This window comes from Zootermopsis nevadensis, unplaced genomic scaffold (assembly GCF_977971745.1).
Source record: "Zootermopsis nevadensis isolate Lab colony 2312 unplaced genomic scaffold, Znev_1.0 Znev_ptg000054l, whole genome shotgun sequence".
Lineage (NCBI taxonomy): Eukaryota > Metazoa > Arthropoda > Insecta > Blattodea > Termopsidae > Zootermopsis > Zootermopsis nevadensis.
Genome location: NW_028259186.1, coordinates 2,391 through 18,215, shown reverse-complemented (window position 1 = coordinate 18,215; position 15,825 = coordinate 2,391). Strand labels below are relative to the sequence as shown.

Here is a 15,825-nt window from a genome sequence, read left to right as displayed (position 1 = left end):
TTATCCCAAATCAACTGAATAAGCTTATGGATCCTCATATGCAACCCTTTGCCACCTGCTTTAATTAATTCGGCTGGAATCTGATCAATTCCTGGAGATTTATAACTTTTCAACGTCCCAATGGCCAGTTCAACTTCATCTAAGCTAGGTTCTGGCACCAACAGTTCAGCTGCATGTATTTAATAGGTCTAATATCACTAGTCTCATGAACATTTAAGAGCTCGCTCACCGCTGCGAAAACTTCAAATCTCGCCCTGAAGATGGAGGCAGTATGACCTCCGAAACGTTAGAAAAACATCTACCAGACTACACAGCGCATCATATCAGAAGACAGGAATCTTCATTCTCACCGCTGAGAAAACTTCAAATCTAGCCCTGAAGATGGAGGCACTAATACCTCCGAACTTTACTTTTAAAACCTTTAAATGGAATGGTAAGTATACGTACCAACTGCTCCAACAATCAGTAACACTTGTCTTTATGTGCTTTGTGTGGTTCTCGCCGTAATCAGCGGTCAATTTCTTAAACTTCGTTAGCCAGTTGATCTTTGTAATGGTGAAGTGAAGTGTTTTCTTCGCGGTACGGACTGGATTCTTAAATATCATTCAAGGATTCATTCGCTAACAGCATTCTGACATTCCTTTCAATCCATGAATGTACTTCAAATTAACTTCTTTTACAGAATTAAATTCTTCAAGATTATTATAATTTCCCTTCAACTGTTTAATGTGCCTGAGTTCAGTGTTATTCAGGGAACAGGGGGTCATGGAAGGGGTTGGGGCTGTGCCCCCGTCACTAGCACGTTTTCAACTCATGTTTCGTAAATACGTAACTAACTGTAAATAAATTTAGGTTATGTTTACATATTCTACGAAAACGTTACTTCATCTGCAGTTGTAACGAAAATATCACATACAATAAAAGCAAATATAAATTATTGCACCATTCTTTTGCGTACGTTTTCTTAAATTACTTGAATAAATTTGGACGTAAATACAGAAATAGACCAGCAAAATTAAGTTAGAAGAGTCGGTCTATATAAAAAGGGTGTAACTTAGTGGCCCTCTTAGCTAAACCCCAGGGTTAGAAGGACAGTCTTCTGTGTAGAGTACTCAGACCAATAAATAAATGAATAAATATGATTTTTCCCCTCTAGGGAGTCGATCCCCTGTCAGTCAGATCGTAGCCAGTCACTATACTGACTGTCAAAAGACAGATAATATAACATGGCTGGGGTATGACTTAACGTAATCCCTTAAACGATTGAAAACAGGATGGCCTACATACATGAAAGTGCGATCGAAGTGCACAATTTTTAAAAAAAAATTCAAAATTAATGTATCTGTTACAACTAACTAACTAATGAATAATTCTGTCTCGTGATTACACTTCACAAATCTTTTTCGCAGACGTCCGTGTGAGTGCGACCCAAAGACGTATTTTTAAGACGACACAAAGAACCACTTACATATTCTCCCCAAAAAAGCGCCAACTTCCAATAATCGATATGAGGACACCCGAGGCAGATGAGCCCAAACACTACATATATATATATATTTTTTTTTTTTGGTTTCTTTCATAAATTTCCCTCTCATTCCTTCTTCATAACTACATACCGAAATTCAAATCCTAGCCTTGCAAATTCCAGAAACCAAAGATCAGAATCCTTGAGATGATAAAATTCATTCTGTCAGCCGTGAAATTACTCATTTTCCAAATTTTAATCAGACAGGCTGTAAGAATTCTTAGATATGGAGAAAATCCTGTCCTAGTGCCACTTTTTCTCCCATATGTCGAATATGGACTACACCAGGATCTAAACTGGTCTCAATCAGCCGAGATTTGAAACGGCCGCAGGTGGGACACGAATCCGATACCTCAGCGTAAGAATATAGACGACATAAAACAGTGCATGCTTCGAGTAACTGTGCTAAAGAATCAAAAGAACAACATCCATGGTCCATCCAGTATAATTAAAATTAGAGATCATAGGGATTATACTTCCAATGCAGCCACTTGTACAAAGAATAATTTTCCTTTCTGACAGTGACAGAAACTCGGTGTTACTCGTTTGGACGAAACACGTAAATTTTTGTTTAATAATTACGATGATAATCTTTCGACCCTTTGCATCTCAGTGTAGCGCCTATTAAAAACTGTTTTGACTTCGATATAGGAAGGAAGATAACATTAAAATGGATCGGTTCGGTTTTTTGACTTCGACCATCGACCACGTTTAATATGTGTATTTGGCTTCAGGAAATGTGTATCCACTGAAGATGCGGCCTTCAAGCTAACAGACAACGTGCTTAAATCTATTAACCAAAAAATGCAAGTTGGAGGAATTTTCTGTGATTTAGCAAAAGCTTTTTGACTGTGTAAATCATGAAATTTTATCGGATAAATTACATTTTATGGCATTCAAGGAATAGCAGCGCAATGGTTTGGATCCTATTTAACAGATAGAAAAGGTCGAAGTAAAAGCACCTAAAAACAAACGAAATATTTTCACAAACTGGGGAACAAAACATGGAGTTCCCCAAGGGTCAATTTTAGGGCCCTTGCTTTTTATAATATATGTAAATGACCTTCCTCCAACAATAAAAACAATAAATACTTTAACAGAACCCATAATATTTGCTGATGACACAAGCGTCATAATTTCAAATAAAAATTTTGATGATTTCTGTTCAACATCAAACATAGTTCTGTCTCATATGAGTAAATATTTTACTGCTAACAAACTGGCCCTAAATCTAATAAAATTTATAACAAATAACTCTCCACAATTTGCTTTAAGTATTGGTTATAATGGGAAGTATATACAAGAGTCAATAAACACAAAATTCTTGGGTTTGAAAATTGATAATCACCTAAATTGGACTAATCATATTGATAAACTGATACCTAAGTTAAGTGGCGCATGTTACGCAGTTAGATCTCTGTTGCATGTCAGCAACACCGACACACTCAGATCAGTATATTTTGCATATTTTCACTATTTAATGAAATATGGAATAATTTTTGGGGGGAAATTCATCAAACATCAAAAAGATATTCACTTTACAAAAGAAAATTGTTAGGTTATTGGCTGGTGTAAAACCTAGGAATTCATGTAGAAGTCTATTTAAGAGATTAGAGATCTTACCTCTTCTAATGTGAATACATATTCTCATTAATGAATTTTATTTTAAATAACCAAGAACTCTTTCAAAATAATTCTGCCGTACACCACGTCAACACAAGGAATAAAAATCAGCTTCATAGACCAATTGCCAGTCTCTCATGTTTTCAGAAGAGTGCATATTATGCAGGATCAAAATTTTCAACAGTCTACCATCAAATATCTCAAGTCTTGTAAATAAAAAGGCACAATTTAAACCAGCATTGAAGAGATACTTAATTACACACTCCTTTTACTCTGTCGATGAATTCATAATGTCTACAAGTAAGTCGTAATTTATCCTTTGTATTTTTGTGACATTTATATGACTTGTATTTGTATAACATGTATTGTATTATTATTATTACTTATGCTACATCCTATTGTCATCTGACTAACTTATGGATCCATGGAATGTAATAAAGATGTATGTATGTATGCAAGAGTCTTTCTGCCTGTTGTTTTTTGGGGTGTGAAACTTGGTCTCTCATAAAAGAGAAGAGAGTTTGAGAGTACAGGTCTTGGAATATGTTTGAGATTTTAGAAGAGATCCGGTAACAGAATACTGGGAACAATTACATAATAAGAAGCTTCTTAATTTATTTTTTAATTAAAACTTTTAGTGCAGTTGAATTAAGAAGGATGTGATAGGCGATCATGGAACATATATGCGGCATATGAGAAATACAAAGTTCTGATCCAGAAATGTAAAGGAAGGAGACAGTTTGGGAAACCTATTAAGAAATAGAATGATAATAGCACATCTAACATTTCTGAGGAACTACTGACATACATATATTACAGTATGTGAGGTATTGCAGGCAGCATTTCACACAGCAGGTCAACGGAGTGTGCTTCGACGTAGATCTACTTCAGACCCGTGGTCGGTAGATGGCAGCAGAGTCTGTTACAGTGCGCAAAGAATGATAATCGAATATCCCTCATTCTCCCGCGATGGCGGGATGTGTTCGCTGCTTTTCAGATGTTGCCATCCCTGCGTACGAGAAAATGGCGTAACTGTTGCGTGTCGTTTCTGTCCACTGCATTTCTTCTGTCATATATTGCGAGGTCGTGCAAGTTAATGTGACGTTATTTGAGCGTGTGTTGAATTTATGTGTGTCATCTTTCCCTTGTGTGGAGGACGTAAAGTAAGAACAATTTCGAACGTGTCATTTCATACAATTTATATAATCTTCAGGACTTCATACATTATACATGACTTCTGCTTTGAAGTGACTCAGAATAAATAACAGGATTTTGTGATCACAGTGATGAGTATTCAACTCTCATAAGAATAATCAAATTTACGATCAGTTGAACAAGTTTCTGTTTCTGAAGGAAGAGGCTGTATTACAGAAAGAAGAATGTTGGTGATTTCTATCCTAGACCCTTATAAATTAATTATTGTAGCTGTTAATTTTATAACAGAATAGTAAGACAAAAACAGAAAATACAGTGGAGTCTGTATAAATTTTATACAGGCTCTCCAAGATGATATTGAAACACTGCAGCCAAATGATAACAACACAGAAACTGCTGAACAATGCTGACCGAAACTTTGCAGCAGAGCTACAATTACAAGTTGAGATACTGGTTGGGAAGTGGAAGAAGTTGGTAGAAGGAGCAAAACATTTGTTTGAAAGATGCTTTTAGAGGGAAGTAAGATGGTAAGTTGGATATTCCCACACCTAGTTTAAAACCTGGCCATAATATTGGAATACAACCTGTAATTGTCTCATTCTTGCCATTTTAAAGCGCACAGCTAAAGAAAATGACCTGTCTGTGGTGAACGCATCTTTTCACGTGTCTCACTGGTCTGTGCAACCGTATGGAACTGGTATCAGCAGGATGAAGTATGTAGGTATGTATACAGCACTTCAGCTCACTAGAGAGTAATTATAATCAGGCATACTATAAAGTATAGATAGAAGATGATGGTGTTGTTCTTCCAAGTTGTGGTGCTCTGTGGATTTGGAGAAACATACTGTCTTTGAAATTTGGTATCTTCCTATGAGTCTTCTTGATGTCACAACCCAAAAAAAAAACATTGTCACTTTCAAATCTATAGTTGCAACAAATGCTTCATTTTACTGCCAGTTTTAAATTTTATACTTCAAATTGATCGCTTCATTTAAGTTGGTAAATGTGATTTCAATGACAATATAGAAGTTGTTACCTCAGTAGATCAATGCCAAAAATAACTTTGAAGTCTGATTCTTAACTTGAAGAGATTCTGCTTTATGATATTATGAACCTCCATTAAAATATAGTTGTATTATATTGTGGACATGACAACTGTTATATATGTATGTGTGTGTGTGTGTGTGGGGGGGGGGGATGCATGCATGTAGTTACACAAAACTGACTGCTCAGTCTGAATGGTCTATAATTTACTACTTGCATGCATATACATTTAGATGATATTATTATAGGTTGTATTTGTTAACGGAAACTGAATGGTTTAGTGCTATCTGAAGCAAGATGCGTAACTGAAACAATGCACATTCATATTTCAGGTTATGTCTTTGGTGGTCATGTGTTAAGGTTCTTCCATAGGGGTGATGAATGCCTCACCATTCCATCTACTTGGACCGATCAACCTGGACAAAAGTAAGATTTGTTTTATTGGAAGGGATGAAATACAGTTATGAGGTATGGTCCTTTATATGTTTAGAAAGGGATTGTTTTTAAAGAAGATGGCTATCTGCTGGGATGTGGCGTCGTGTAGTCTTGCAGATATGGACGTGCGTTTCGGAGGAGCTTACCATCTCCGTCATCAGAGTGATGATACAGGCAATAAGCTCCTCTGAAATGTTTGGTTGATATATACCATATTACATGGTGCTATATCCAAGAAACAACCATCTTCATACTCATCTTGAAAGTATCAGATCTCACTGGAATATTTTTAATTTTTATAATTAAATTTTTTCATTCTAATTGTGTTAGCTCGATGTCAAGGAAGAAGGAAGGAAGAAGTATGTGCCTGCTTCATCGACTGGAAGAAGGCTTTCGATCGAGTAAAATGGAAGAAATTAATGAGGATCCTACAAAGAATTGGAATTGATTGGAGAGATAGAAGACTAATCAAAAACCTGTATATGCAGCAAAAAGTCAAAGTGAGACTGGACTCAGGAGACACCAACAGCGTTGAGATAGGTAGAGGTGTAAGACAGGGATGCTGCTTATCACCAATTCTTTTTAACCTGTACGGGGAATGGCTAGCCAAGGAAGCTCTGGAGACTTCAAAACTGGAGGAAGAGTCATAACGACTGTAAAGTACGCAGACGACTTAGAAATATTGGCGAAGTAAGAGGAGGAATTACAGAACATGATGGACAAGTTAGTGGAAACAGGTAGAGAGTATGGAATGGAAATCAACATTGAAAAATCAAAGGTAATGAGGACAGCACCGAGAGCAGAACCATTGAACGTTGTAATTGGAAACCAACAGATGGAGAATGTGGAGCATTTCAAGTACTTGGGACGACGGACACCCTATGCACCAAGGAAGTAAAAGCAAGGATAGCCATGGCCAAGGCAGCTTTCGTCAAGAAGAGGATACTTCTCACTAGCAAGTTGGGCTTGGAGATGAAGAAGAAACTAGTGAAGTGTTACGTATGGAGCAGAGACTTGGACACTCAGGAAGAAGGAACAGAAATACCTGGAGAGTTTTGAAATGTGGTGATGGAGAAGAATAGAGATCAGGTGGACGGATCGAGTGACCAACGAAGAAGTATTGAGGAGAGTCAACGAGCAAAGAAACATTCTGCAGGCGATTACACGAAGGAAAGCTAACTGGATGGGACATATTATGAGAAGGAATGGGTTACTGAGTGATATCATCGAAGGCCAGGTTGAGGGAAAGCGAGGACTGGGAATAAGATTGATACAGCTAACCAACGACCTTAAACAAGGAAAGAAGGTGACGTTCCAGGAATTAAAGCGAGAAGCCGAGAATAGGGACAACTGGAGAGCTCTTTTTGGGCAGAGCAATGGACCTGTCGTAAGACAGAACACTTAATAATAAATAATTGTGTTAGAAATTGATTATTTAGGAAAACGGGATTTACCCTTCATGTCTAAAGTGTTAGGTGTGTGATGGTCAATTTAAATTTTTAAACAGCTGGTATGGTAATTCTGTGTAGCCAGTCATGGTACAAGTCTGTAACAGAAACCTGGGGTATGAAGACAGAGAGTGGCCACGTGATAGTCACTCCGTTGGCAGACGCACGTGGAAATGAACACAGAAATTGTTTTGTTTTTTTGTGTTATGTACTTAGAAACATGCTTCAACCTGAATTGAAACCTGTGATTCCAGTCTGAATGGTCCATATCATAGAACGCACAGCCATGGCGATCTGTTGTATGCAATTAATTGTTAACTTTTTCAGCATTGTTGTTCATGGGGGTGGCAGTGTAATGAGTCAAGCTAGATCGCTGTGGCGACTGGAATTGGCAAGAACCAAATGGGCAGGCGGCTTCATGAACTGGTATCATCCGATGAGGATCCGCCACCTTACTACTGTTCGATACTTGGGAGTTAATGAGAACAATGAGCTCTACCTAGTAAGAAAGTATGTTAACTATGGAAGATAAATAGCATAACCGTAGAATAAGAGAAGTATGGATTTTACAGAAATACGTTGTGAAGTTGGAACTGGCTCAGGGTTGTATCCAGTGGTTGACATTTGCATTAGCAGTGTTGAACCATTGGATTCTACTGCCAGTAGAGATGGCTGGCAACTGAGAAGTCACATAACCCATATTAAAATATTTGCTGATGGTTGCAGTTCAATACAATTTAACTGGATTAATAAAAACACAATACTGCTGTGAGTGTACAAGGCCCACACATGACACGTCATGTTTTAACCTCCTCGCACTAGTCCGTCAGTCGCCTTACAGCAGTTGAAGTGCAAGGATAATTTCTTCAGAAGTGCAAAAAAGTGTTCGACCATTTCATTCTTACTTAACGTGGCCAGCATTTGTTTATGATTAGATTTCCAGATTCTCCTGTGCCGAAGAAATTGACAATTTCTTGTTTGGTGAACTGTTTTTTCTGTAACAGGAACTCTACACTGCAGGTCATTAAATTTGAGCGAAAGCTTGAGTGCGTGCATCACCGAACACAGTGGACATTAGCAACATATAATATAAAATGTATTTTTGTTTGTTTTCTGATTTCAGCTTGATTTATTTTTTTTTAGAATAGAATGTGTGTCAGGAATGGGTTGCATGACTTTACAGTCGTTCTGTGCATATGCTCATATAAACAGAACTTGGGCAGAGGTGGTAATGATGTTTTAGTTTTTGTTCCTCAGAATCTGAAGCAGTTTCATTTCTGCATTACATGAGATTGAGGCCTACATGCATTATATACAATGCCTGACCCATCAGTAATTATAAACCTTATAACATTTAACTAGAAGGACCCCAAGAGTAAACAGTCTTGCAAAGATTTACTACAACCCAAGTATAAAATGTCTTTACTATTATAGGTTTATGACTTACAGTTTTTTCTTCAATTTCTCTCAGTTAGAAAACAAATGATTTTAATGAGTTGACACGTATTGTAATATCGTACGCTCTTGAACAGAACAGCTGGGCAACTGGTGTTAATAGCTTTTGCTTTGAAAGTTAGGATGAGAGTATATTCATCTCTGTATTGGAAAAATGCATGTAACATTTTACATTTTTGCACGCAGAGATGATGCTACACTTGCCTCGTCCACTTTCTGCTTGCGACAACAGAAGGATGACCTAAAAGTTGTCCTGGAAGAAAGGGATCTAGAAGTGATCGGAGCTCCCATCATCAAATATGGTGACAGTACTGTCATTGTGCAGCACTCAGAATCAGGGCTGTGGCTCTCGTACAAGGTCTGTATACGTATTGTCCGTCAACTAAATTGGGTCATAATAGATGTGGTGGAAAGTAAGGTGTTTACTTTTCAAGTTACCAGATTTGTAACGTAAGAATTTGAAATTATTATATTATATTAAATAAGTGTTGACAAAGAGAGTTGTAGTTTTACCTGACAGTCATTGCACAATGAATAATAATGTGGCATTGTAACATGCAGTTATGGAGAAACCAAATACTATCTTACTGAAACTGTTCAGAAGCAAAATTTAAAATGTTTCTTCAAAGAAGAAATCTTGTTAAGGACACCATAGAATCATTGCACTAATATGAAGTTTAATAAAATAAATGGAAATAAGCTGTAAAATATTTATAGCAGATTCTGTCACAGCCTAGAATTAATTATAATCTGACTTTTTTCTGTGTTCTTAACATGCTCACACAGCTAAGCCATTTTTAACAAAATTCTAACATTTTGAAGTATTACATTTGAGAAGTGATTGGCAGTCGATCAGTGATTCAAGGACTTTCGAAAGGTACCTGCATACACTATCTAGTTACAGGATGTGAAACTGTGTTCTCAGTTTTCTGAGAAAGGCGCTTTTTGTCTTATCAGGGCATATTCCTATCGTCGCTGTATGATCCTGGTCAAAGAGCAGCATGCCTTTAGAAGTCAAAACATAACGCTTTCAGAACACACTTTGAGCATGTAGTTTTATTCTGTCACTGCATGCAGTTACCTTAATGGAATTCATTGAAATTTGTAGGTCATTTGTCATTCATATCTGTAGAACATGAAATACTACTGAAGATGACTGAGAGGTAAACCAGCAGCCAAGTACCTGGGAGTGAATGTGTTAAACATCTGATATAAAAATTATAGAATTTTGTGATGAGAATGCTGTATGTTGTGTACTTTCAGCAACGTGAGAAGCTGCCAGTGCTATCCTGTGAACACTGTCCAATGGTGTGGTACCACAAGCTCTGTGCCAAAGCAGAAGGTGAGTGTGTAATGAGATAATGTTCGTAATATATATCGTAATATTTTTTACTTGAAACAAAAATGTTGACTGCCTCATGTGAGGGTTATTTTTATGAGTCCAGTGTCTGTTCCTTTATCGATCAATGATGTACTGTCAGAAATGTTTCTACTGAACAGATTGTTTTGAAACTAGGTATGAACATCATTACATTGAATGTCGCTCCAGACATATTTCTTATATTCCTGTCTCTTCAGTGGTTCCAGACTTGCAGACATAGCAGTTGTTTCCTAGAAGGACCAGTTACTAGTACAGTTCTATCTTTTTCTATTTTAATTTAGGCAAGGACACGAAACCTCTTTGAGACTGAGTGCCATAAATTCTAAAAATGTACAATAAAAGCTTGTCATGTGATCACACCATGTGCCCCCCCCCCCCAGTAACATTTTTTAATAACATATATTATTATTTTGTACACATAGTACATTATAAGTAGCAATAAAAATTAGAAACTGTAACAATAGTACAAACAACTTTATTTATAAATTTAAAAATTTCCAGAATAACATATTTCTCACTGTCAGTGAGGTTTTTGTTGCTGGATTTTAAATAATTTTAATTCAAGTCACGCTGTTGTGTGGTGACTTAATCAGTGACACTAAAATCTGTTGCTACACGTGGTATCACACTCTCTAAGTCTACTAATGATATTATATAACATTTGTCTCCTTTTTAATTTGCAAAATATATTTTTTTTGTCTTCAGACAGTGCAGAACTTCTTGCATGAGCCCAGGCATTTAATATAAGCCTGCATTTAAATTCCCAATAGTGAATGTGATAAGACAGCATACATTGTCTCTTTCTTGATTAGCTTTGTGTATCTTAAGGTGCGCTAATTGACATCAATAGTAAAAGGTAAAAGTAAAGCTGTCCCACTATACGCCATGTAGGCGTTTGGGGGGAGAGGAGGTATAGCTCCTCTCTTCCTTGACCTCGGCACTAGATGGGGGTGAGTGGTCAGCATCACGCCCCGGCCGGCTTTACCCCCGGGAAAGGACCCCGGTACCCATTGTAGAGGAAGCTGGGTGGGCCCCAGAGCCGGTCTGGACGCAGAGGCTAGAGGAAAAATCCTCTGCCCCCGTCGGGGATCGAACCCCGGCCGTCCAGCCCGTAGCTAGTCACTATACTGACTGAGCTATCCCGGCTCATTGACATCAATAGTACTGCCTTTAATATTATCTTGGAGTAGAAAAGAGAATTGTCCTCTCTACATCTTGTTTAGTGTCCTGTAAAATATAGAGTATCCCAAAAATATGTATGCACATTATAATATGGATTATTAGCCTTGTTATTCATCTTCATGTGTTATGTTTATGAGGGGAGTCTAGTGTGGTCTACACTTAACAGATGATACCATGATTCATATACACAAATGGTGGAGGGTTGATTGAGTTTCAAGCAATGCAAATTCATTGAATGTCTGTATATATCTTTTTGGGACAGTCTGTATCATGAACTGATGTAAGCAATACTCCTGAAGTATCTGCAGTTTTCTTTGCTGGATCAAAGATATTTTGAATTCTTCCTAGATCATCAGACCTAAAGTAGTCATAAAAATTCTTTACAGTTGATTTACTTTGTCTTCGCCATATTACGCTTGTATCTAACACATGCACACTTTATTTTAGTGAGCGCACAACTTCTGAGAAACAATTTGTTGATTCTCTTTCAGGTTTGAATGACAAGCGCACACAAGCCGCCATCTTCCGTCGCCTGGATTTGTTACCAGAAGAAGAGCAGTCTGTGATATTAACTAAATTCCGAGGAGTAGAGACCTCAAGTCTCCGTGAGCAGAATGAGTTTCTCATGATGCTGCTAAGAGCACACTATGAAGGAAAGCAAGCTCGCCACACTCAGCGAGTTCCTTAATCAGTACCTGGGAGGGAGTACCATCTTCATGAAGGCCAAACGTTCTTTCAGCTGCTGAAGCGCAAGGGCTCACGAGATGATTTTGGACCAGTTGTGAAGGAATTGAGTCTGCCAATGAATGCTGCACTGTGTAAGGTAAAATAGCATGTTACTGGATCAGTACCTGAAACTTAAAATTCTGCCGTATTGCTTCTTTCAAGTACTTCAAAATAATTTTGCTCATGTTTCGTCATGCTGTTACTATCGTAGTCTCTTCTTATGATGGGGTGAGACTTTGTCTCTGTGGAACTGTGGCTGCTAATGGGCCCATTCTCCATCCCCCAGATGATACATGAGTGAATATGGAACTTGATTAAAGTGAAGGACTTAGACGGAAACTTGTCTCAGTGCCACTTTGTGCACCACAAATTCCACACGGACTGCCCTGACATAACCCAAGGCATCCAAGGTGAGATGCTGTTGCAATAAAAAACTACAGTTAGAAATGAGAGCTGCACTCTGTGTTGAGAACAAACTAACGTCCCATTTTACAAATGTTAATGAATGAAATTCTATTTTTACGCAATTAAAAATCAGTATCACTTTTTCAGTTTGTGTAATGATTTTTTATTACACAGAAGCACATGACAAGAAGTAACATACAACATAATTTCCACCCCTGATCACCATTACTCCCACCTTGCATGTAGCCAAGTTCCTCCTTTGTGCTTAGTCATTTTTGAGAGTCTCATCTCACATGATCTTATTATTTGCATCTCCATTAATTTATAATTAATTGCTGTTCGTTATTATAAACATTTGTGAACTGTATACTTATCTTCCTTGACTCTCGTGTGTGAGTGCGCACGTGAGACAGAGAGAGATATATATAACTTTCTTTGAATGTAAGTTAATACTAATAAGTTTATTTTTGTGTTCACTTTAAAGGGACTTCCAATGAATATTTCTCTTCTATAAATTGAGTAGTTGGTGTACATTGTATATTGACTTTATTTGTTGTTGTTATTATGTGAACAGCCACGGTGGTCTAGCGGTTAGAACGCTGGCCTTGTAATCCTGGGGTCTCGGGTTCGAATTTATAACTTGTGTTGGGCAAGGCCGTGGTCTAGGCAACACGGAGTTTTCCTCCGTGGCATCCCAACAATTACTCCATTCACACACAGAAGAAGGCAATGGCAAACCACTTGTGGATCATCTGCCAAGAACGTATATGAACAGGTCCCAGTCCGAGAAAAGGAGGGAATGATCCTGTTCATATGGACCTGTCGTCACACAGAACACTAAATAAATAAAATAAAATAATTATGTGAACAGGAAAAGTGGTTTTTCATTTTGAAAGAATAAAAAATCTTTAAGGGTGTTCAGCAGCAAAGAATTGAAGAGAATATTTGTGACTAAGAGAAATGAATGCAGAATTTAAGAGAATTACATTGAACTCCATAAGATGTACATTTAATGTAGTAGTATGATTAATGAAGGATTATAATATGGTCATCATGATTTAAACAGTAAAACAGATGACTTCGTTTCAAACACTTCATGGTAGAATCAGACATGAATAGTATTTTCGAAATGGATCTTAAGAAACTAGCATGTGAGCATATAAATTGTACTGAACTAATTATGGATTGTGTCCAGTGGTGGTTTTTTTTGATGAACCTACAAGTTCTGCGCACGTGGGATTGGCTGAATAACTGTCAACTCCTGCACCACGGAATTAGCAAATCACTGAATTGTAATTCTGTATTGCAGCCTTTAATGGGTTAGTCTAGTGTTACTCAGACTGTACTTTACAGAACACTGGCAATATATTGAGTAATCTCAAGGGTTCTAAGAAAGAATTTTGTCAAATGGTGGACTGACTCAGTTGTCAAATACCTTTGCTGTTATGGCAATATAGTTAACTTGATACACTGCGTCATTACACTTTTAAGTCACACTGTAACAATTTAGGGAAACAAGGTTATCAGTCATTGTTGTGTGCATTTTTAATGCCCTCAGCATGCATATTTAGGATGTGTGCAGCAGTACTTTATTGAAAACGGTGCAAATTAGAGATGAACTTCACATCTCCCAATACATTTTACCAGTTTTTATAAAGTTAGGACTGGCAGAAGAGTGGTGATGACTGTCATTCATAGTGACATGAAATCTGAGTGTCAGTATATGTGTAACATTATTTGGATGACCAACAACAAACAGTCTGTGTGATGCTGTGTGACTCCAGAGGGTAGCGTACCTAGCGGACGTTCTTACGAAGATACGTGAACAAAATTTTAAGGTGTGACTATCACAGTTATCTTGGCATGTGAACAAATTTATATATAAATAAAATAGAATTTTGGAGGACGTGTACTGGTTGAAAAAAATGTTTCTGGCTGTTTTCAACCATTGGATGACTTTTCCAATGAACTTGAGAGCTGGATAAGTGATGATTTTCTTTCAGATACAATTGAACGTGTATGAGACCTACAAGTTGCAGTGAACGTTTTCAGTGGTTATGAAACCTTTGTACGTTCTCTGTCACAGAGAAAGGTTTGTTATTAGAAACAGATATAAGAAATATGACACTTCAGCAGGCCGTGGTTTTGAAAGATACATTAATAAACATTCCTCTTGGTAACTTTTGTGTCAGTTTGAAGGAAGATTGTCCACAAATTCCAAGTGTAGCTGTGAAGAAGCTACTTCCATTTCTATGTACATATATATGTGAAACAACATTCCCAAGATAAGATCATGAACAAACTCCACCCTGCAAGGATTATTTTCAAAAGTTTATAATCAGCTATCCAGTACATTTCCTGCTTTTACGTAGTGCAAAGGATCTCTGTTACGTTCATAAATCCAACCACTGGAGCCTAACCTGAGTCATTGAATCCATTACATGCCCTTCATGTTTTCTGAGCACAATTCTAATGTGAATTTCTCATATCCTTTGTGCACATTACGTGTCTGACCCATTTTATCCTCCTTGATTTAATAACCCAAACAGTACTAAGTTCTGAAGCTCTTTATTATGCATTTCTTTAGACCACTCTTACATAATCTTCCCAAGGTTCAGATATCTTGTCTGAAAGATAGTGCATTTTACTCATATACAGAAAACATATTGTTTTCCCAGGATCCCCCATCCTCTTCAGGGCACGCTAGCCCAACTACCCGTTCATCACCAGCTCCAACACTGGAAGTACCTGAGAACAACATAACAGACAGTGGTACCAGTGGTCTGCGACCGCGTTCTTCTACAGTGGGCGCTGCAGAAGGCGAGACAATGAAACGGGAACTACAAGAAAAGCAGTCAAATGGCAGCCTTTCTGCCAGCAACTCCCAGCAACAGTTGAATTCCGTCACTCCTCCCAATGGACAGCAGAAGACCAGTCCCATGATGAATATGTGAGTTCCTTTTGTGGTGTTGTCAGTTGGTTGATAGAATTTCTTTTTTAAGTCTGTTCTCAAGTGTTATGTTTATATGGAACTCTTAGCTTATAAACAGTCAAACCTAATGCCTGATGAATTTAAACTACATAAATCTACATTTTGTTAATAAAATTTCTTCCACGTTATCATTAATGTGTATACCGTCATGTTAGTATTCTTCTAGAATTAGAGATGGACATTTACTTTGTTACAAATGTAATGATTGTACTCTCATGACCTGTTTGCAAGAGCCTCTTCTGTGAAAATTGGATAAAACCTTTTCTTTGAAGGATTGTTTCATCGCCACTTCCTCCCTAATCTTAAATGTTTACTGATGTCACTATGCAGGAAATACAGTTATTTATATGTAATATTTGTACAGATGGAGCATCAGCAAAGATACAGTCCGTACTATAACATCTTTCTGAACCCTCATATACAAGACAGATTTTTGTATTCTGAGATCTCTCCA

General features: G+C 37.5%; 1 protein-coding gene across 1 annotated transcript; it reads left to right on the top strand.

Annotated features, from left to right (window-relative positions):
* The first annotated feature begins 4,108 nt into the window (after nucleotides 1–4,108).
* LOC147871442 (ryanodine receptor-like) lies at nucleotides 4,109–11,936 on the top strand. The gene is made up of 7 exons (XM_087361183.1): nucleotides 4,109–4,830; nucleotides 4,919–5,024; nucleotides 5,680–5,773; nucleotides 7,558–7,740; nucleotides 8,872–9,043; nucleotides 9,949–10,027; nucleotides 11,740–11,936. Exons 1-7 carry the CDS (start codon nucleotides 4,807–4,809, stop codon nucleotides 11,934–11,936), a joined length of 855 nt encoding a protein of 284 aa, XP_087217309.1. The 5' UTR covers nucleotides 4,109–4,806.
* The last annotated feature ends 3,889 nt before the right edge of the window (nucleotides 11,937–15,825 follow it).

Coding starts and splice junctions, on each gene's coding strand:
- LOC147871442 (XM_087361183.1), top strand. CDS start 4,807: ATGCTTTTAGAGGGAAGTAAGATG. Junction 5,774..7,557: donor ACCGATCAACCTGGACAAAA/GTAAGATTTGTT, acceptor TAACTTTTTCAG/CATTGTTGTTCATGGGGGTG. Junction 9,044..9,948: donor GGCTGTGGCTCTCGTACAAG/GTCTGTATACGT, acceptor GTGTACTTTCAG/CAACGTGAGAAGCTGCCAGT.